Source organism: Hoplias malabaricus, chromosome 5 (genome assembly GCF_029633855.1).
Source record: "Hoplias malabaricus isolate fHopMal1 chromosome 5, fHopMal1.hap1, whole genome shotgun sequence".
In the NCBI taxonomy this organism is placed as follows: Eukaryota; Metazoa; Chordata; class Actinopteri; order Characiformes; family Erythrinidae; genus Hoplias; species Hoplias malabaricus.
The window spans coordinates 20,087,527-20,110,114 of NC_089804.1; the positions used below are offsets into that span (position 1 = coordinate 20,087,527).

The window sequence follows — 22,588 nt, forward strand, 5'->3', positions numbered from 1 at the left end:
AGGAAACCCACACAGACACAGGGAGAACACACCACACTCCTCACAGACAGTCACCCAGAGGAAACCCACGCAGACACAGGGAGAACACACCACACTCCTCACAGACAGTCACCCGGAGGAAACCCACACAGACACAGGGAGAACACACCACACTCCTCACAGACAGTCAGCCGGAGGAAACCCACGCAGACACAGGGAGAACACACCACACTCCTCACAGACAGTCACCCGGAGGACACCCACGCAGACACAGAGAGAACACACCACACTCCTCACAGACAGTCACCCGGAGGAAACCCACACAGACACAGGGAGAACACACCACACTCCTCACAGACAGTCAGCCGGAGGAAACCCACGCAGACACAGGGAGAACACACCACACTCCTCAAAGACAGTCACCCGGAGGAAACCCACACAGACACAGGGAGAACACACCACACTCCTCACAGACAGTCACCCAGAGGAAACCCACGCAGACACAGGGAGAACACACCACACTCCTCACAGACAGTCACCCGGAGGAAACCCACACAGACACAGGGAGAACACACCACACTCCTCACAGACAGTCAGCCGGAGGAAACCCACGCAGACACAGGGAGAACACACCACACTCCTCACAGACAGTCACCCGGAGGACACCCACGCAGACACAGAGAGAACACACCACACTCCTCACAGACAGTCACCCGGAGGAAACCCACACAGACACAGGGAGAACACACCACACTCCTCACAGACAGTCACCCAGAGGAAACCCACGCAGACACAGGGAGAACACACCACACTCCTCACAGACAGTCACCCGGAGGAAACCCACACAGACACAGGGAGAACACACCACACTCCTCACAGACAGTCAGCGGGAGGAAACCCACGCAGACACAGGGAGAACACACCACACTCCTCACAGACAGTCACCCGGAGCGGGACTCGAACCCACAACCTATGTACTATGTTATTATTTTGAGATACTTAGTCAGTACATTGACTTGAGTATTTCAAGGTAATTAGTTGTGCCTTTATTATTATTATATTATGTGGTGGAAACTTGCTTCAGTTCACTTCAATTCAACAACACCAAGCAGCTTCACTGAAACAGTATCCGAACAAAAGATCAAGAACTGTGAATAAGAAAGCCCCAGGTGAGCAGTCAGAGGAAACATTGTCAGGAAAAACTCCCTTGAGGCTGGTGAAAGAAACCTTGGGAGGAATCAAGACCCATAAGTCGACCATCCTCCTCTGATCAAACTACTGATATAAATGAACTGTTTCAGCAGTTAAGCCTGTCATTATGCTCAGGTGTGCTGATATAATTACAGTACTGATATAATAATGATGGAAGTAATGGGGGTTGTGGCGATATTGTAATAATTATAGATAATAATAGTGATATTGGCATCAATCCCGGGCAATAATAATTATAATAGCGCTAGAAGCATCAATCTGAGTCCCTTTCTACATAAGTGTAGTTGATGCTGGTGGGTAAAGGCGAGTGGGCTGAAGGTGGTAACAGTAGATGGAGTGTGAACAGCTGGCCTGTTGTGGAACGCAATCACAGACAATCGTTCTTCAGTGGGCTGTCGTTCCGTGCCTTCATCATTCTTTCTCCTTTCAGTTTCCCGTGATGAAAACAAGCCACTGCATCCCACTGCTTCCCCATCACCTCCCTCCTTCCGTGACTCCTTTCTCCTGGTGACTGACAGGAAGTCAGGTGTCTGATCCCACAGCAAAGCCACTTAGAACTCCTTCCAGCCTTCTCAGAGTTCACCTCCGTGCAGAGTGCGTTTAGAAAACTTGAACCCTCCCCTCTGTCCTTCAGCTCTATCTCCAGGCTCCTGAGTGATGTGGAGAACCCCTACTTTCCTCAATGGAGAGCTGATTCATTCTGTTCTCAGGAGATGACCCTCTGGCCCCGAGGATACAGCCTGTCATTAGCGGTCAGCCACTTCACTCTAGGGCCGTCCTTTAGGGAGAAAAAAGGAAGTCGAACACAACCCTAAGACAAAGAAGCCGTAGCCATTTAAATACATTAAGAAGCTGAATAATGAATGAAACCACACTGTAATGGATCTGTTCGAATGGCATTCCCATCGCATTTTCATTCGTCTAGCTTTATTGAACTGGGCTTATGTGTCTAACTCTGCTCTCTGGTGACACCCCACTGCTGTAAAATGGGCTTGGGATCCTTATTTTAGACACAGTGTTAATATTTATAAGCGAATGTCATTGTTGAGTGGCAAGGACGATGCTTGACTCTCAAAACAGAGAGAGTACACAGTCTGCCTGATAATTGCCCAGTTTGATAGAGGTTAAAAGTGTCCAGCGAACACATGAGTCCAGGTCAGATGTATTAGGGATTGTCCATGTGGTCAAAACATATCACTATGCTCATGAGAGATTCATTATTCATTACCCTATTTAATAATGTGTTCAAAATATGGGCAAAAACAATAGCTATGTGACTTTCTCTCTCTCTCTCTCTCAATATATATATATTCCCTGATATATGTCAGTGGTTTTAATCTTGTGGCTATAACAATATATACAAGAAATATGCATTTTTTAAAAATAATTAGATAATTATTTGTAATTAATTATTATTAACATTGCAGTCATTTACCTGCTCATTAAAGTCCAGTAAAAATTCTAAAAAACCAAGCTTCTTGGCAGTGGAAACAGATATTTTGACATTGTTCTGTAACAGAATATTGCATATAAGTTTTTTATGATGTGTGGGTGAACCGTGTGCGTCTCCACGCAGCTGTCCTCACGGTTGCTAGGGAAGAGATGTTCGTCAGCGTAGCTCCGCTCTGGAGAAGCTGCTGAGGGCTCGGTGTGTGGGAGGGAAGATACGGCCAGCTTCGGTCTACTTCTGCGTTCTGAAGTCTCTGAGAATGCGGTGTAAAAGCCTCCAGTATTCTCTCATCTACAAGTCCACGTTTACCCAAAGCCTCGCTCCGAACACCCCTGCCGCAGCAGCCTCCTGATAAGCCTTATCGGCTTTTTTAAATTCCCCCACACTTCTTCTCCAAAGGGAGGCAACCTGGGGCTGAAGTTGCTGCCTCTCCAATCTAGAGAGTATTTTAAAAAATAATAAAATAATAATAATAAAAATAATAATACCACGGTTCAACTGGATTCAAAGCGTGACAAGCCCAAGACCCCTCTTCAGGTAATGCAATAATCTGAGCAAGTCGGCAAGTCTTAAAGCTTCAAAGCTTGGGCAGCAACCTGTTTATTTCACATGCAAATGAGCCAGCAATCTCCTACCTTCAAGAGAACGTGTCCAACTGATGGGCCAAAAGACCACCTGAGCAGAAACATAATGAGGATTAACGATCTGCTTATGGCAGCACAAATAATTTTAGGCACTGACTTAAGCAAAGGTCCAAAATGTTTCAGGCAGAGGACTGTAAAAACCGATGGAAATGTTTTTGCTCAAAAGGTGATTCGGAAATCCTACCAGGACACGTGAGAGCTGATTCAGAGCGGAGTGTGGGGGTGGTCTGAGCTCACCCCTGTTGTGTTAAATCAGAGAAACAAAGAATGTTTCTCTGATAAGTGAGTGCTTATAAACAGGAGCGGTGTATATATTTGTAACTTTGCTTCTTATGATTTGTAGTTATTTTATAATCACTGAACAAGCTCCTGTCCACTGGTGGCACTGTTTTACTAAATCTACACCTGAAGCCTGAAGGAGAATCACAGAAACAGTGCTGTAAACTGTTGTGAGAGAAGGTTACACAGGAGACAATCCTGCAGCTCCTGACCTTCTGGAGATTAGAATTAGGATTAAGGTTAAGGCAATATAACCCAAATACGATATCCTCTAGTTTGTGGACACATGGTCTGCTCAATTGTGCCTCATTCTCCAGCACTGTTGGTTTAAGAAAACCCTTGTTGTGTGTTGTAGGGTTCGATGCCTACTTCACGTCCCGTACTCTGGAGAACAACCGGAGAAACGTCTGGTTCGCTGAGTTCTGGGAGGAGAACTTCAACTGCAAACTCATGAGCTCCTCCAAGAAAGAAGACACCAGCAGAAAATGCACAGGTAAGGACTGCACGTTACATTGAGTTGTTGTGAGGGAAGGTTAAGTTAGTTTTTGCTTCCTGTATTTTGTCCTTTGACCTTTTTACAAATAAATGATGTCCCTCCACAAAGTGCAAACAACAAAAGCAGAGGGGGAACTTGTCAACACACTTCTAATGGTGCTTTTCCAATGAATGGTCCTTACTCTACCGGACTCTACACTCTGTGTGGTCCCTGGTTCGTCTTCCACTACCACAGCGCCCCTGCCCCTGAAATGTATTGGCTGTCTTCTCAAATCCCTGTCTCTAACAGGGATAGCAGGCTTTGGAGACCACAACAACGGTGACGATAATATTACGTGGTGTTTACTCATGGTTTAGTGTCATGTTGTTGTTGTTGTTGTTGTTTGGGACTGGACACAGCTCCATCATCAGCTCAGACAGATTTTAATCTTTTAATCTTAGTCTTTTAATTATTTTATTGGTCACCGGTCCAACGAGTGTTTGAAACTTTGTAATTTGTAATTTTATGAGCTGCCGTCGTGAATCGGATAAAAACAAACGTGATCTCTGCTGCAGCTGGAGATTTTACAGATGGAGAGTTGGTGCTGGTCGTCTGCGTTGCGTGGCGTAGAGTGACGATTCTCTCTGGACACTCAGCGCTCTTCAAGGTTTACACGCCACGGTTTAGTCCCTACTCGACTCATTCTGAACCACGAGAGAACAGCCACTAAACAAGAACCCGCTTCCAGAACCAGGACCTGATTCTTCTGGTGGAGAAGCAAAGAAGACAAGTAGTGACCATGCAGTGGAAAACTCCATTAAAGAAACAGGATTCCATTTCCCAACACTTTGCAGCAAGTAGTTATTTACAATACCCTCAGAATATACTTTCAAAAAGTGCTACGGACGAAATAAGAACTTACAGAAAATGGAGACCAGTGTCTTTTCCAAATACAGCAAGATGAATAAGTTTCTGATAAAGTGTCCAGAAGGCGTAGATAATTTTTGCCAGACACATATTCTCCATATTTCTCATAGTTCTGCGTCTGAGAGTCAGTGCCGTGTAAAAGAGTGAAAGGAGGTCCTTGAGCTATTCCTGCTTTCAGTCTCGCCAGACGAAGAACACGGCCCACTGCTCTCATCCTCCCGGACAGACATATCTGAATACAAAGAGCCTCCACCTTTGAAATAAAGCCTTCAATTATGTAATGAGCTGCACTCGAGCCATCACCACTGTTTCAGGCTGACTGGAGCTCCACCAGACCACAGTGAAGTAGGAGCTCAAAACACCATGAAAATCTCAAGTGGAGGATGGGAATATTCATAACAGGAAGCAGAGAAGTCTCACTAAGAAAACAAGCACAGTAAATGTGCAGTCCAGAGGCAGCAATCTACATAGATCAGTCTGTTTAATTAGGTGTGTAACGTATAATTCAGAATTCAGAATTCAAACCTTCTCCTGTTTTTGTTTTCTTTTTTTTTTTTTTTTGTCATTTTAATGGTAACTGTTGTGTAGATTTAAAACAGACAATCATTATCATATTTAACTAAAAACTAAAAACTTATCAATGAAATGAAATATTAATATGCTGCATTCACGATCCTTAACATTGTAATCCCCATCTTTAAACTGCCTAACCCAAAACTAGAATCATTACAATTAGAATCACTTTATTAGCCACTGTGCTTTCACACAGAGGAATTTGTTCTCTGCATTTAACCCAATCCGTGCAGTGAAACACACATGTACACACACACACTAGAGAACACTAGGGGGCAGTAAGCACACATGCCTGGAGCAGTGGGCAGCCTGTGGAGCAGTTGGGGTACAACCGGCAACCTTCTGGTTACAAGCCCAGTTCCTTGAACACCAGTTTTCACACTACTTCGTTTTTAGGTTATTTTCGTTGATTAAAATGTGAATTGTCATTTTTAATACTACACAACACTTACCATGAAATGACAACAAAGCAGGAGTGTTTGAATCCTGAATTACAATTATACATTACATAAAAATGCTTTAAATATCACTTGTACCCATAATAATAGAGACTAATAACTGTACCTTAGTTACAGGGGTTAGACAACGAAAGTGAAACACCTGTCATTGTAGTGCGGGAGGTTTCGTGGCTAAACTGGAGCAGCCTGGTGGACAATCTCCATTAACTCCACACTGCACCAGTAAGACCATGTGCATCCAATGGTTCAAACATTGTTTCCTGAAGGCGGTGTCGTGTATCAGGACGACAATGCACCAATACACACAGCAAGACTGGTGAGAGATTGGTTTGATGAACATGAAAGTGAAGTTGAACATCTCCCATGGCCTGCACAGTCACCAGATCTAAATATTATTGAGCCACTTTGGGGTGTTTTGGAGGAGCGAGTCAGGAAACGTTTTCCTCCACCAGCATCACGTAGAGACCTGGCCACTATCCTGCAAGAAGAATGGCTTCAAATCCCTCTGACCACTGTGCAGGACTTGTATATGTCATTCCCAAGATGAACTGACACTGTATTGGCCGCAAATGGATGCCCTACACCATACTAATAAATTACTGTTGTCTAAAACCAGGTGTTTCACTTTCATTGTCCAACCCCTGTATATATGCTGATAAATGTTGAGGTAGAAGAATGATCAATCACAAGTAATCATGGCTTAATTACTAGTAACAAGATTATTTTTCATTTATTTTGCATTGAAGAACAGAGTGAAAGGGGCTATCTGCTATTATATATTCAGTGGAGCTAAATAGACTGTGAGTCTAGAAACAAGGAGGTCATTCTTCTGTCTCAGCTGATTGCTCTAAGAGTCCTATAGAGAGTTGGACATGACATTAGACCTCATTAGATCTTGGTCTCTTCCTCCACTATGTTCCAGTTTCGTCCACTCTACTGCCCAGTGCGCTGGTCATTACACACTTGGCTTCTCTGCTCCTCTTCTTCACTAATGAGAGGTAATGAGAGGGTTAGGGAAAGCAATGATGGAGGAAACTCTCCAGATTTCCAGCGTCTTCACCACAAGCTTGCGTCTGCAGACCGCTTTGTCCCTCTTCTCCTTTGTGGTGGTTATTATGAGCTTAATTATGAAGAAAAAGTGGATAGCTAAAATGCTCTTACGCTCCTCCAAATCACCAAGTATGGACCACTCATGTGTCTCCAAATGTTTGCAGACAACCTTATAATGAGGGGATTTAGCTGCTTTGAGATGCTCTCATTATGGACTCAGATGTTTAACAGTACACACACAATTTGTCCAGCATTTGTAGAAATGCTATGGCCATTATAATGGGATGCTTTGGCGACCCTTAAAGACAGTGTTCACAATTTGAATCCAATAAACTTGAGAATATTTCTTCAGCATTCATGAGTTTCTTAGCATCTCAGAATACAAATAATACTCCGATAATTAAATGACTGTGATATGAAAAGGCAGATATTTGACAGGGGGCATTAATGATCACTACATCGCTACTCAAAAACAACATGTCTTTTAGCCAAGTGGCTCTACTGACCCTTTACACAGGACTCAACCCACAATAAAACAGCAGTTTAACCACAGAGGCAATACAATACATGAAATATGCCAATTATTTTCCCATAAACATAACAAAAGATTTAACATGCAAGCAACCATGCTATAAATTGCTATTAGCATATTCCTGCTGGGGTTGAGAGTGTGACATGAAACAGGCGGCGGCTGCTTCACCTGTAAACTATGTGCTTCAATTTTACGAACGTCTACAACTCATTCCACCCCAGTAATAAATAAATCAGCAGGTCTGGACTGCCCTGCTTTATAAACATGGCTAGTGTGAATGAAGATGTATAAAAGAGAATGGAAAAAAGATTGACTGATCACTACAAAAACAAAGGCTTTTAACACAGGCACTGTCCATTCTCTCAGCTCCAGTGGCTCTACAATTACATACTGAAGTCCATTTGTAGCTCTGCATTTTTGGTCACCCCCCTTTCACCTTGTTTTTCTACTCAGGACCCCCACAGAGCAGGGAAGGAACTTGACACCGAGGGTTGATGATTCAATTCCTAGGAACCGGCAAGAAACAATTAATTGACAGCTGAAGTGCCCTTGAACAAGGCACCTAACACACAACACCTGTGTGTTCACTGCCCCTAGTGTGTGTGAAGAACTGCTCATTAGTGTGTCTTTGTATGTTCACTGCAACAGATATGTAAAATGCAGAAAAGCAATCTCCCCAAGGGGATCGATAAAGGTGTTTCTCATTCGTCTTCTTCTCTAGTCCTTTATCAGTGAAACAGGATGCTGTCGGCTGGATGTTTTTGGTCGGTGGACTGTTCTCAGTCCAGACACTGAGGGGCACTCCAGCAGCACTGCTGTGTCTGGTCCACTCGCACCAGCACAACATGCACTAACACACCACCACCACGTCAGTGTCACTGCAGTGCTACTTTTTTTTCAAAGCATCTGCTTCTGCATTTCATAGCTCACTAAATATTAATCAATGACTCCAGCAGTTTTGTAAAGGCCTGAATGAGGCTGACTTCACTGTGTCAGTCCTCTCCTTCTTTGGCATGTCACTGTGGCACATCTAACAGCAGCGAGACGTGTCCCCTGTCCTCTGTGAGTCTGTGCTGTTTCTGAGAAGCTGTGTTTGAGCTGGTTTTCACTAAAGCGTCATTACAAGCCCATGGAGGCTGTCTTCCATGGCTCAGTTGATGCTGACAACACAGATGCATTCAGGTGGATAAAGCAGAGGATTCACAGTTTTAGCCCAGGCCTGGGTCATGTTTATAGATGAAGAAACTCAGTGTCTCTGTTAGAATTATCTGTTGGTTTATGACATGTGAAGGGACATGAATAATTAATCTTGTAGGACATTCATCTTGTAGTTTATTTTATCAATTAAGATTCACTTTGTGTGGGTTTGTGTTGCACAAACTGTCATAATTCCTGTTTTATTGAATCAATAATTTCATCCACAAAGCTGTCCAGGCTGAAACACTCTTTATAATTACAGCATAAATGGGTGGAGTTTGACTGCTGCAGGTTTAATTGGTGGATATATGTATATATATATATATATATATATATATATATATATATATATATATATACAATATGCACAGTATACTCAGAGATTAATGGTACTAATAAGCAGTTTCACACTTTTGCAGCAGCCTACAGTCGTTAATATTTCTGCAAGGTTTTGATAGCATTTAGCCAAAGGAAAAAAAAAAACAAAACATGATAATTCAGGTCAGTTGCTGATGCTGGATGATTATTATTAATGAAATTCACTTCTCAGAAGAATTGTTATTCATTCATTTATTCATGGTCTATAATCCAAAGGAAGGAATCCAGAGCACCCGGAGGAAACCCATGCAGATACAGGGAGAACACACCACACTCCTCACAGATCTGACACAAATCTAGTGTCAGCCTAAGTTTTATGAGTGAGACTTGAAGAACCTTCCTGGCAGTGGAGATAAATATTGAAGTGGATCATAACAATAATAACAAAGTTGGAGCGCCAGACTCTCCGACTCCATCACATTGCTAGCTTCTACACTGAGAAGCAGACACTTGTTTCCATGTCTATTATACGACAGTCGGGAGGAACTCAGCCTCTAAAAGTTTCTAATAAAACCATGGCTTATGCTTCTTTACCACACGTGAGACGAGGGAAAACATCAGGCTATTTGTCACAGGTTGCCAAAATGTCAGCACTGACATCAGAACTGTACAAATTAAAAATTCAGTGAGATAGCATCAAGTGTCAGGCTCTTTTTACAGCAATGAAAAAGTTCCAGCCAGAGATTCTGTGTAGAAAATGAGGACAAGCTGTATTTTTTCCCCCTATATTTGGACCTGTCAATCACCTCAAATCCATCTATTCATCATAATTACATGCTGTGTTTATCTTTGTAATGCAGACTCCAAGATCACTTCCATTTTCGATGATGGGTTGTACCACTTTATCTCATTAGTATAATGAGCGTGACAAGCACTTCTCCACAAATTTCTGAGAAGAAACATCCCTCCTTCTATTTATCACAGAAGTGCTCTCATTTTTATATTTTCTCGATGAGAAAAGATCAAAGCCACTTGTAATTTCAGCTAAATCTCAGAATGGTTGACCATCACATGTTGGGTGTTACATATGTGGCATGTTTCTTGCGTTGGCATTTAACCAGCCTTGTTTTCAGGGGCAGCAACGTTTCTCTTAAGCTTCGCCTTGCTTTTTATTTTCCCCACTTAGAAGAACCACAGTCGCTAATTAGCTCTGAAAGGCCTACTGGGCATTTGGGAGATCAAAAGGAATGTGATGCACTGAGCTGGGGCTGTACAGACGGTTTTGTTTGTGTACACCAGACGTAAGTGTCCACATACATGTAGGGTGGTCTCAAAAACAAAGGAATGGCGGAACAGTAGCCTCGAGCAGCACATCCATGTCGCGTTGCTGAATTATTTCAGACTCCTCCACACTAAGTATTCTGTTTTCTGATCTCCCATATATAGGATGCAGGTTTAGAGAGAAGAGGTCTTAGACATTGAGCAGGACCCAACTGTAGACTGAAGTGAAGTGTCGTTAATGTTTGAAAGAGATTTGAGGATACGTTTTAAATAATAAGGAGGTGTTACGATTGGCATTTCTTTGGTGAATGCTTAGTTTACAGTTTTCTTGAATATTATGAATATTCACACATTTCCATTCAGTAGTGAGGTATGGCCCAGCATGGGTTCAACTCCACGATCATATAGCCTGACCTTGTGTAGCCATTTTGTTCCTTGCTTCACTACCAAGAGACTTGCATCATACCAGAGTACCAGTGATAATTGTGCTTAGTCTTTGTGTTGCAGGTGCTTTATATAGAATAGAAAAGAACAGTGGTTAATAAAAATAGCAAAGCAAACAACATGCAGTGGCTATAGATCAGACTCAACTCAAACAGATTGGTGAGAGGAACTGCCTGTAGCTGGAAATCCTGGCAGGCATTTTCCACAAAGAACAAAGCAATGGATTCTGCTGCAGTGTGTGGAGAGAAGACCCAGGCTGAGGCCTGAGAAGCAGGGGGTAACAGAGTTTACCATGGGTCATTAAAAGTAGAGCCTCCCTCTCTGACCAGTCTGAAGCACTTTAATATGGAGACATTGCTATACGTGAGTGAGGTACAAGCCACTCCTATGAGGTGTTTTCTTCTTAAATTAAGTGAATGAAGACAAAATATCAACATTTGTTATATTTCCATAGTTTTTTTTATTAAATTAAAAAGAACTTCAGAAAGACTTTGCCGTGTATTTTGTTCCAGGTTTGATCCTTCAGTTTGAAGTCTGTAAACTAGTCCTAACATTTTTGCACAAATCTGCCCAGCGACACCTTTGACTAATTGGATCCTATGATTGAAAATATGGAAAAGACTCCTGTCACAAAGAAACAAGACTTTTCCTTCTAAAAGTCATTCTGACCTTCAGCAGGACCACAGGCATCTGTTTTCGATGCGAGGGTTGCCTCAGTGTTGAGGTCCTTACATCACACTCTTATTGATCTTCAGCAGAGTCCAGTAGAGTCCACAGAAACTCCACTGAAACTATTAACAGTGGCTGTTCTACTGACTTAAGATTAGTGTGTTAACACCCTGTTTTCCCGCTGTATACACTGCACTCAGCTCTGTACAGAATCAGATATCATTGGTCATTGATTCAATGGTCAAAACTTTAATAAATGGTATAGAGAAACCAGGACTACTAACGGTCACACAATACCTGGTAGTTCACCCAAAATTTTGTGATCAGATACAAAGTGAAAGAAGAGCAAAATGAGTTCCACTCATCCATCACATCTTAAAGATTTCAGAGCTGTGCATGTCTCTCCTTCAACTGTGAGAAGACACCTCAAAACTCTGAAAGGATGTGAAGCTGGAAAGGAAATAATCAAGTAAGAACAATAAGCTATTTTACTGAAATGAGTCCAGAACTCAACATCACATGCAGGTGCTTGGTTTTATTCTGAAATTGATTCTGAGATGCTGAAAATGCAACCATCTTCAAGACTGGGCTTCTGGGAACTTCACAAATATATTGACCTCAGGCAAGACTTGAACCCAGGTGTCCATGGCCCCAAAGCTGTGCAGCAGAGACACCACCCTTTGTGCTACAACATCACCTATGTGAATGCACTCTATAAATCTACAGTTAATATATAATATGGTACAAAAATATCCATAATTATAGATACAGAAGATGTACCCCTGAGGGGAATGAGTATGTGTGAATATGTGCAAAGGTGTAATGGATATCATACCCATGTTTAATCAGTAGGAAAATCATAAAAACTGATTTCCTTTTTAAATATGACTTATAAATGTTAATAAAGTGATTAGACAGTGTATTCCTCAGAAACACAAACACCAAGCAAAGCTGCATGGCTCCAACAACTCAGTCTAAAACCATGTTGTATAACACAGACTATCCTTGTCTTGTTTTAGCCTCAGGTTTGTTATGCAGCTGTTCACCTTTCAACATACAAACGATGTGTAGATTTCTTTTTGTCATGTGTTTTCCATGCATTTGTTGTGTTTGAAAGTGACTTTAATCTGTGTTTCACTGTTCACAGACATTATTTATAGCCTTGTGAAATTCCAGCAGAACCTTGTGGATGTATTTAATCAGGAAATGTTAGACGCCTCAAGGACTTCAGGCAACAATTTTTTTCCGTCCAACATTTGTGGCTTGGAGATTGTAATCGTGTCATTTATATACTCTACACACACTCAAACATACCATTTATATGCATTACATACTATTTACACTCCACTGGAAATTCATCCATTGGATGTACTGCATTCTAAACATGTACATCTTTTTTATATGAGGGAAATATATCAGCATCCTTGACGTATTCTGCCCATTTTTATGTTAATAATAAACCTCAACTCTTAAAAACTTAAGACAGTATGTGAAGGTCTAATAAAGGCTGAAATCAGTGATTCGTAAACTTGATTCTGAGTTTCTAAATATGTTTTAGAAGGTGTTGCAGGCATCTCAGATACTAAAACACATATATAACACCAGAGACCCTGGCTTTTGAATGGTGACATCAATCTGGATGGTTTTATTTCTTTTGTGCTGAAAAATAGACATTAATATTTCTACAAATAATATGAAAGTTGGAAAGGTCTGACCACGGTACATGTTTCCACAGTAGAAGGGTCCATTTTAGATAAGCCTGAGCTCATAGAAGTTGGAGGATGTTGCTGACATTTGGGATTTTCTGAGCAGAGTTCAGTCTTAAGTGATAATCTGTGTTCATAGACTATAGTTTGTAAAAGTATTCTGACAATATTTATCACAAGAACATGGAGGTGTTTAATGCAGTGCTGTCTGAAGGCTTGAAGGTCAGAGGAATTCAGTCATGGTTTTTCCGCCTTGCCCTTTACACACAGATTTCTTCAGATTGGACAACCTTCAGATTCCGAGTGTGAAATGGTTATAACTATGTTTTTTTTTTAAACTCTATAGAAAGATAAGACTTTTAACTCCTGCTTTAACCACAGGAGCCTCTAAGGTATCCGTGATTGAGTGGGCTATTGTTCTCTGTGTGGGTGTGGGGTTTCAATGCTGCTTGCCCTTTCTGCGCACACACTTTCCCTAATAAACACATTAGTCATTTCTGCAGCAGCCGGCATCCTTTGATATCTTGTTGCATTAATTATATTTGAGCACATTTTTTTTTAAATAAAATCCTCACTTACGGCCATCAGTCTTTGTAACTGGTGATGTACTGCGTGGCTTTGCACAGGTGAGTCCATCTGTCGAATGTGTTGCTCTGATTATTGTTCTAGATGTTCTTTTGAGGATACATCAGCGGCAATCAATCAAACTCACACCACCACGTCCCTGTTACGAAGTACCGTGTATTCTCGATCATTTAACTTCAGTGACAACTTCTCTTGAAATTTCAATTATAATGTAGTTGCATTTCAGTATTTGAAAAAAGTTTGCAATAATTGTGTCAGCATAAATTAAATATACTAATGCTTACATGTGAAGATCCAAGTTGATGTTATTAATTTGACAAGCAGCTTTTGAGTAAATATTTACTGGTGAGTGTTGTTTTGTGAAGTGTTATTAAAACATGGTTCACAGAGACTAGTCGCAAGTTACAAGATATTCTGACATGTCGTTCATGACACCTGACATCGTGTCTCTGTTTGTTTCAAAGAAATTTCAGACCCAATCATACCGGTTTGTTGCATCTTAGTGTTGTAACTCATTTGCATAAAGTACAGAAAATGTCAAATCTATTCATTGCTTGTCCTTCTGTTGCCACAAATCACCTGCTCTCACAGGAAATGACTGGTCACCTGTTGTTCTGTTGTTCTGGTGTGAATGGAGAGTTATTGAGAAAAGGAAACAACACAGAATGTATTTGGGATTTCTCAGTTTGTGAGAAGCAGAAATATCACATAAAGCTTTAAAAACAGACAAAATTAAGATTACGTTTCTAGTTCGACTGAAAAGTACTTAAATAAAAGCGTGGTCTCTGAATTTTACACAATGTGGTGTATTGGTCGAACTATTTAAGTAAATGTCAGGCTCTGCAGATGAGTATGAAAGGGAGCAGTGTGTGGAAATTCTAATGAAATCCTGTCCCTGATGGCATTTGTCAATTTTACTCTAAAGGTCTTTGAATCCATTCAGATGAACTGACATTTTTTTTATTCTTCCACCCATCCGCCGCACATGTCCAGTGGCTAGTGACTCACCTACTGGATCCTCTTGCCACCGGCATCTATCGTGTCTGGTCCCTTGCACTTGGCTGACCGGGAGAGCTCCTTAAATATACGTCATTGGATTGATATAGTCGCCAGGATCTAGTTTGTGGCCATGGGACTTAACCTGCTGCTCTGATTGCCTCACTGAGGCTGGGTGATTAAGTTGCCTGGCGAATGTTTAAGGGAGCCCCCCTCTTCCTGGAGAGTCCCTGAGGGAATGAGGGAGACGGTGAAGGGCCAAGTCGTGTCAAAGCATGAGAACATGGGTGCAATTTGAGGGAGATTGGAGAGAAAATTGCACAAGTTTCTCCATGTCCCTATAGAGCAACTTCTTTAGAGAGAGAGAGAGAGAGAGAGAGAGAGAGAGAGAGAGAAAGAGAGTGACTTGACAGTGATTTCCTTCTCTCCCTCAGATTGAGTCAGGGTTAAACTAAGTCTTCTTAGCCTCTTTGACAGCAATAGAAGGACTTTAAAGTAGCTAAATTCACAAATTAAACGTACTGTCTAAACCCTTTGTACATATTATTTCTTTCATATTTTTTTCAGCATGTAATAACACTCATTTTATCTCACATTGCTCACTAGCAGCTCTACACAGAGTCTTAGATAGTGTCATGATAGACAGAGAAAAATTGTCCAAAAAACATCCAAAGCCACATGTTGGTAGGTGGAGTAGCTGAGTGACTTTGTGTATAGTGGTGAGTGTGTGAGTGACTGGATGCATGTTTGGAACTCTTTCCACGTGTGTGTGTGAGTGACTGGATGAATTAGCTCCAAATGATGATAATAGTGTTTGTAAGGAGGTTATCTTAATAACAGTGTCTAAATGTCTTCGGCCATGTCCAAACGCAGTGGTGTATCCACATTTTAAATATTGTAATCAATGCAAAGCTGAAACTACTTATTGAACAAAACAGATACATTCACTAATCAACTTTAAAGTGAAATTATTACATTCATTATGCCTCTTAGGGCGGCACGGTGGTGCAGCAGGTAGTGTCGCAGTCACACAGCTCCAGGGGCCTGGAGGTTGTGGGTTCGATTCCTACTCCGGGTGACTGTCTGTGAGGTGTTGGTGTGTTCCCCCCGTTTCCGTGTGGGTTTCCTCTGGGAGCTCTGGTTTCCTCCCACAGTCCAAAAACACACACTGCAGGTGGATTGGCGACTCAAAAGTGAATGTGTGTGTGTGTGTCTGTGTTGCCCTGTGAAGGACTGGCGCCCCCTCCAGGGTGTATTCCCGCCTTGCGCCCAATGATTCCAGGTAGGCTCTGGACCCACCGCGACCCTGAACTGGATAATGGTTACAGATAATGAATGAATGAATGAATTATGCCTCTCATTCCTTTACTTTAATGCCACCCCCACCCCAACTTGTAAACTACTGATGGAGACTATGAGACTAGACCTTCACAATCCACAGTTACCCTCCACATCAGACTGAAAGACCTGCCAAGCCAGAGAAGTGGAGATGTGAAATTCACATCTGAACTATGTCTTGATTGTTTGGTTTTGAAGAAGTCCTGCAGCGTTCCCTCTGGGGCAAAAGTGCACTCAGCAGCAGTGAAACAGACTCAAGGCCCAACTGTGCCAGGGGCAGTTTTACTCTGAGCTCCCTGAGGACGCGATTGGCCATGAGCTCCTCAGGGCCAAGAAGACAGCAGGGGTCCTGTTTCCTCTCTCTTGTTTTCACCTGGAGACTTGGCAGACACTCAGAGATCTGCACAGTCTCAGCAAACACAGTCTTAGGGTTTTTATTCTTTCACTGATTCAATTAAAAACTGAATAGATACAAATTAAAAATATTTTGTTTATCACTCATAGCCCAGCAGCTAGTGTTTGCTGCAGTTGATATTGCTTGATTGATTTCCTTTAAAAACAAACTGGAAGCTTGTGTTTCTGCGAAAAGCTGCAGGGTCTCGGGCCCTGTGTGGAATGCTCTCCTCAGGTCACTGCCTATGAAGAGTATGTTCTCCCTGTGCCTTTGTGGGTTTCCTCTGGGTGTGCAGTTGGTAGGTGTGAGTGTGTGAAACTCTACACAGATGTGTGTCAGTGAATGACTTGGTGAAGGTATTATTCTCTGTCCAGAATCCAATGATTCTGTGTGGGCTCCAGACCCTCTGAGACCCTGAACGGGATGAAGCAATTACAGATAATGAGCGAATGTATTTAACGTTTCCTATTTTAATATCAATGCATGAAAGACCATGCCATCTTCAGAAATCTTTAAAGATGGCCATGGGAAAACAAATTTAATCAAATGTGTAAAATGCAAGTCTGTGTTTTCTGTTCTTCATTGGAAGTCTGCGATTCGGGCGGCTGACCTCAACAAATATCAGAAGTCGTCATAATTAAATGGCTGTAGAAACTGTGCTGGCTTTTGAGAATAACACAGCACCTCTCTATTAATATAAGTGGTATTTGAAAACCCAGGGTGAAGGGAAGAGAGCAACTAGGGAAGATTAAAGGCATTTCAATTAACTCTGGATAAGCCTCAGTAACTCTGCTGGTTCTTCTGGATTGAGCTAAAGATAATAGCCCAAACCTGCTGTGACTTCTCTTCACTGGGACTCAGCACTGCTTTAAATCTCTGTGACATGCTACACAGTGTGGTACTGTTTATTTATGTTTCATATATCAGTAAATGCACTGTCCATTCTCTCAGCTGCACTCTATAGGACCCTCAGGACCCCCACAGAGCAGGTGTGATGTGGTGGTGGATCATTCTCAGCGCTGCAGTGACATTGACGTGGTGGTGGTGTGTTAGTGTGTGTTGTGCTGGTGTAGAGTGGATCAGACACAGCAGTGCTGCTGGAGTTTTTAAACCCCTCAGTGTCTGGACTGAGAACAGTCCACCGACCAAAAACATCCAGCCGACAGCGTCCTGTGTCACTGATGAAGAAGAATTCCAGTGGGGGTCCTGAGCATTGAAACACAGGATGAAAAGGGGGCTAACAAAATATGCAGAGCAACAGGTGGATGACAGGGTGTGATTGTTAAACTACTGTAAGCAGTTTCATAGAATACAGGTAAATGAATTGTACTGATCTTAGTTTGGACTTACTTGATGAATCAGGGAGAATCATATGCCTTGTTTGAAAGTTCAGAGTCTTCACATGGATGGACATAAGGTCACTGTTTGGGTTCTCAAAGCTTTGAGATGTTTTGTTTGTTTCTTTCCTGAACTTGTCTCTCTGCTCTCTCTCTCAGGTCAGGAGCGGATAGGCATTGACTCGAAGTACGAGCAGGAGGGGAAGGTCCAGTTTGTGATTGACGCTGTGTACTCGATGGCCCATGCTCTGCACAACATGCAGAAAGAACTGTGTCCAGAACGTTCGGGCATCTGTTCAGAGATGGAGGTGGCCGGCGGCAAGAAACTGCTCAAATACATCCGCAACGTCAACTTCAACGGTGAGTAAAAACCAAGAAGACACACCAGCTTCAGCAGCAACACTGGACTGGTCAGAAAAGATTAGATCACATGACATAAAATATGGTCAGTTGAATGATTTTCAAAGTAAAAAAAAAACCCAAAACGTCCTATAGCTTCACAAATTTGTGGAGTTTTGAGACAACAGAGATCAGCCATAACTTTAAAATGTCTATGTTTCTCCACTTACTGTTCGATCCCTCAGCTCCACAAATGTGTGTGTTGTGCTGCTATGAGTGGATCAGACACAGTGGTGCTGCTGGTGTATTTACCGTGTCCACTCATTATACATAGGGTGATGATTATTGGCCACATATTTCATTTTTGCTCTGTGTGGGGGCGGGGATTAAATGAAAAAGTGAAAGGTACGCAGAGCTACAGCTGGACTACAGATATCTTTATTTTTGAAAGTCGGTGAAAAATATATCATCTTAAAACACTGAAAACCTGGTGAAAACAAAGGGTGGACACAGTAATTTCTGAAAGAAAATCATGTCTGACATTTTATTTGGTTTAACTTGGTTCTATTGGGGAGCGGCACGGTGGTGCAGCAGGTAGTGTCGCAGTCACACAGCTCCAGGGGCCTGGAGGTTCTGCGTTTGATTCCCGCTCCGGGTGACTGTCTGTGAGGAGTGTGGTGTGTTCTTCCTGTGTCTGCGTGGGTTTACTCCGGGTGACTGTCTGTGAGGAGTGTGGTGTGTTCTTTCTGTGTCTGCGTGGGTTTCCTCCGGGTGACTGTCTGTGAGGAGTGTGGTGTGTTCTCTCTGTGTCTGCGTGGGTTTACTCCGGGTGACTGTCTGTGAGGAGTGTGGTGTGTTCTCCCTGTGTCTGCGTGGGTTTCCTCCGGGTGACTGTCTGTGAGGAGTGTGGTGTGTTCTCTCTGTGTCTGCTTGGGTTTCCTCCGGGTGACTGTCTGTGAGGAGTGTGGTGTGTTCTCCCTGTGTCTGCGTGGGTTTCCTCCGGGTGCTCCGGTTTCCTCCCACAGTCCAAAAACACACGTTGGTAGGTGGATTGGCGACTCAAAAGTGTCCGTAGGTGTGAGTGAATGTGTGTGTGTGTGCCCTGTGAAGGACTGGCGCCCCCTCCAGGGTGTGTTCCTGCCTTGTGCCCAGTGATTCCAGGTAGGCTCTGGACCCACCGCGACCCTGAACTGAATAAGGGTTAAAGATAATGAATGAATGAATGAATGGTTCTATCGGTTGTTGACTTTTTTTCTTCCAGAAAGAAACAAATGAATAGCTCATTTTTAAAAGCTGTTTTGGCTGTAAATAAAACAAATCTGTAAATTGTAAGAGCTGCAAATTTAATTGACGACTATGAAATATTTTCATACGAAACAGTTGCTGAAGTATTATCCTTGATAGCAAAACTCAGCTAGGGCTCACACACTCTATAATTACAGCAAATTCCCACACAGACGGCTTTGAGTGTGCTGTGTGGAGTGGGTGAACAACAACAATGTGTGTCATCACGGGGGCCACTGGTTTAATCAGGAGTTCTGCATAACACACGTTTTCTGAATCGACTCACACTAATGAACAGGCCGTCCTGAACACGGAGGAGATGGGAGAAATGAAGGATACTTTCCTAACATTCTTTATTTTCGATATTTTTTATGGTTGAATAAGGTTTAAAAATGTTCAGTATTTATAAAGTCTGGGTTGGGAGGGTGGTGTTGCAGATCGTGTCAGACACAACTGGAGAGTCTCGGGGTCCTAGGTGGAATATTCTCCTCAGGTCACTGTCTGTGAGGACTGTGCTGTGTACTTTCTGTAGGTTTTCTCCTAGTGCTCTTCTCTCGATCCACAGTCCACATTGTCCTAATTATAAGGCACTTCTCTCCTTCTCTCACACCTTTCCCTTCTTTCTTGCCCTTCTTTTAATCTCTCTTCTTTTCCAAATTCATTGCTCTCACCTTTTTCTTCTTCTCTTCCTTACTCTTTGTCCCTCACTCCTGCAATTTTTGGGTGGAGCAGCTGTGGCCTGGTGGTGAGGGAACTAGGCGTGTAACTGAAAGGGTTCCGGTTTGATCCCCAGAGGCGGCAGGTCATGACTGAAGTGCCCTTGAGCAAGGGACCTAACCCCCAGCTGCTCCCTGGGTGCCGTGGCTAAGGCTGTCCACCACTCACTGCCCCCTAGTGTTCACAGTGTGTGAAAATGTACGTTTCACTGCAAGGATTGGGTTAAATGCAGAGAACAAATTCCTCTGTGTGCAGCACAGTGGCCAATAAAGTGATTCTAATTCTAATTTTCTCTGGATAACGCATGATGTTTCATTTTTAGAGAATTCCATGCTGTTTTCTCCACAATAATGTCACTCTGGACTCGTACACTCTTCCCCTGCAGGAGGTATGAACCAGCCTTTAGAGAATAAAGTATGCTCGGGATGTAAAAATCTCTAAAAGTTAAAATGAGCGACATTACTGCTTTTAATATGCTTTGTTTTTCTTTCTATCCTCATTTGTTACGCCTCTGTACTCTCACTCCGCTCCCCCACGTCCAGCTCAAAAGCACAGCACGCGTTTTCCCGCTGAGCTCAGTTTAAAGAGAACAATATCAAAATGAATCCAAATAAAATTACTAGCAGTTTTTAAAGCTCCCTGCTCTCAAACAACACATCATCAGACTTTCAGAGGTGTGTGTTTCCTGGCCAGTGGCTTGTGAAGTTCCTCTCTTGATGAAGTGCAGGTTCCTCCTATTAGTCGCAGCAAACAGCAAATAAATGACGTGCTGAACGCACCTTGACAGTCGTAATCTTGTTTGCTGAGGCAGAACTCTACCTGAACATTGTTTATGAGTGATGATTAATCCAGGTCTAGAGAGAATACCCGCGCACTGCAGGCTGCAGCCGTGCATAACCAACACATACAATACACCCGTGTGAATATCTGAATATTTGAATGCAATTTATAATGGAGTACGGTGCTGCGACTCTGTGTAACTTCATGTTGGAGTGAATAATGGCAGTCTGATGAATCCTGAATATTAATATCAGTGTTATTAACAACATAGACATACATCAGTCGATATTAACAGAATAATTCACAGTTTAATTTACACTTTTCTCAACTGATGTTTGAGATTTTTACCTAGTTCTCACACCTGGACCTCAGTGCACTTGGAGGAGAACACTATCCAAAGTTAATCATTTCTGAAAGTGCCAGGGACATGTCCACAGTATCCCCAGCATGATCTGTGCCTATGCTATTTACCCGTTATGCTCCTGGACTCGTTAGAGACAGCTGGGTTTGAACTTAAAGACATTTAGCCATCAATATTTTTAGCAAAGTAATTAACCCTGTATTAATTGAACTTAATGTTAACTACAGTGTTTCCCATATGTGACTAAAAATAAATACAAGACCAATACCTACTCATCCTTAATTAAATTCCTAGTTCCAATCTCGGTTCTTCATAATAATTACAGGAGCTCCTACATGAAGATAATTGTGGATGTTCAGCATGTTTTTGATACTTTAACAGATATTAATTTCTGTTTTTCTTTATTAAATAAAATGATGCAGAGTGGTTTATGACGGTGATCATTTAATCAATGTTCTGTTTCATTCAGACAACCCTACTCATGCATGCAGATCTGCATACCTGCATAATTAGCTTGCTATGAACACATATGGACTATTTGTGATTAAAATTTTGGTATTGTAATACCAGGTGTTTGATCCTATAGTAGACCTATAGGATCAGTCATTCAGGAACAGAATCCTCAACCAGACAGAGGTTTGCTGGAGTAGAGCATCTCCAAGACTATTCCCCTATACCCGAACAGAGCAGCCATTTAGAAACACTGTTCGCTTTGTTTTACGATTGTGGAAGAGTGAACATTCCTATTCTAACAGGAACAGAGTAAACAGCACAAACACTGCGTTGAGGAGATATTAACAGAAGCTTGAAGCACTCGGTGTAAATGTCAAAAAGTGGTTTGGACCCTTGTGGATACTGTCCTACTTGTTGGTTTATTAGGCAGAGTGACCGAGTCCCGCCACCACACACCACACCCACATAAACACTACCTGAGCATATCTAAAAGAATGAGTGCACCACAAATATGCACTAAAAATGATACATTAATTTTGATAGCCCTAATCTAAAGCAGTTCATGTAGAAACCTCTTCACTTTCTCTTCACAATGAAACATTGTGGTGCTGTTTGTAAACGATTATTTGTGTGTCAGTGCTGATGAGGAAAAGACTTAAACACACAGGCATGAAAAGATAAAGAAAGAAAAAAAGAGAAAAGAGAAAACCTACTATTGATGTGTTCACACAGTTTTCAAAGGGTTCTTGAAAACTGTAGCCTCCAGTGAGATGATAAAACAGCTGTGAGATTCACTGCATGCTTAAAACA

General features: G+C 42.2%; 1 protein-coding gene across 2 annotated transcripts in view; it reads left to right on the forward strand.

The window, feature by feature from the left end:
- The window catches only part of grm7 (glutamate metabotropic receptor 7), a 200,501-nt gene that overhangs the window by 113,859 nt on the left and 64,054 nt on the right, over positions 1-22,588 (forward strand). For both annotated transcript variants that reach the window (XM_066670922.1, XM_066670921.1), the window contains exons 5-6: positions 3,920-4,057; positions 18,004-18,204. In XM_066670922.1, coding sequence (XP_066527019.1) covers positions 3,920-4,057; positions 18,004-18,204 — 339 coding nt within the window. The remainder of the gene's footprint in view (positions 1-3,919; positions 4,058-18,003; positions 18,205-22,588) is intronic.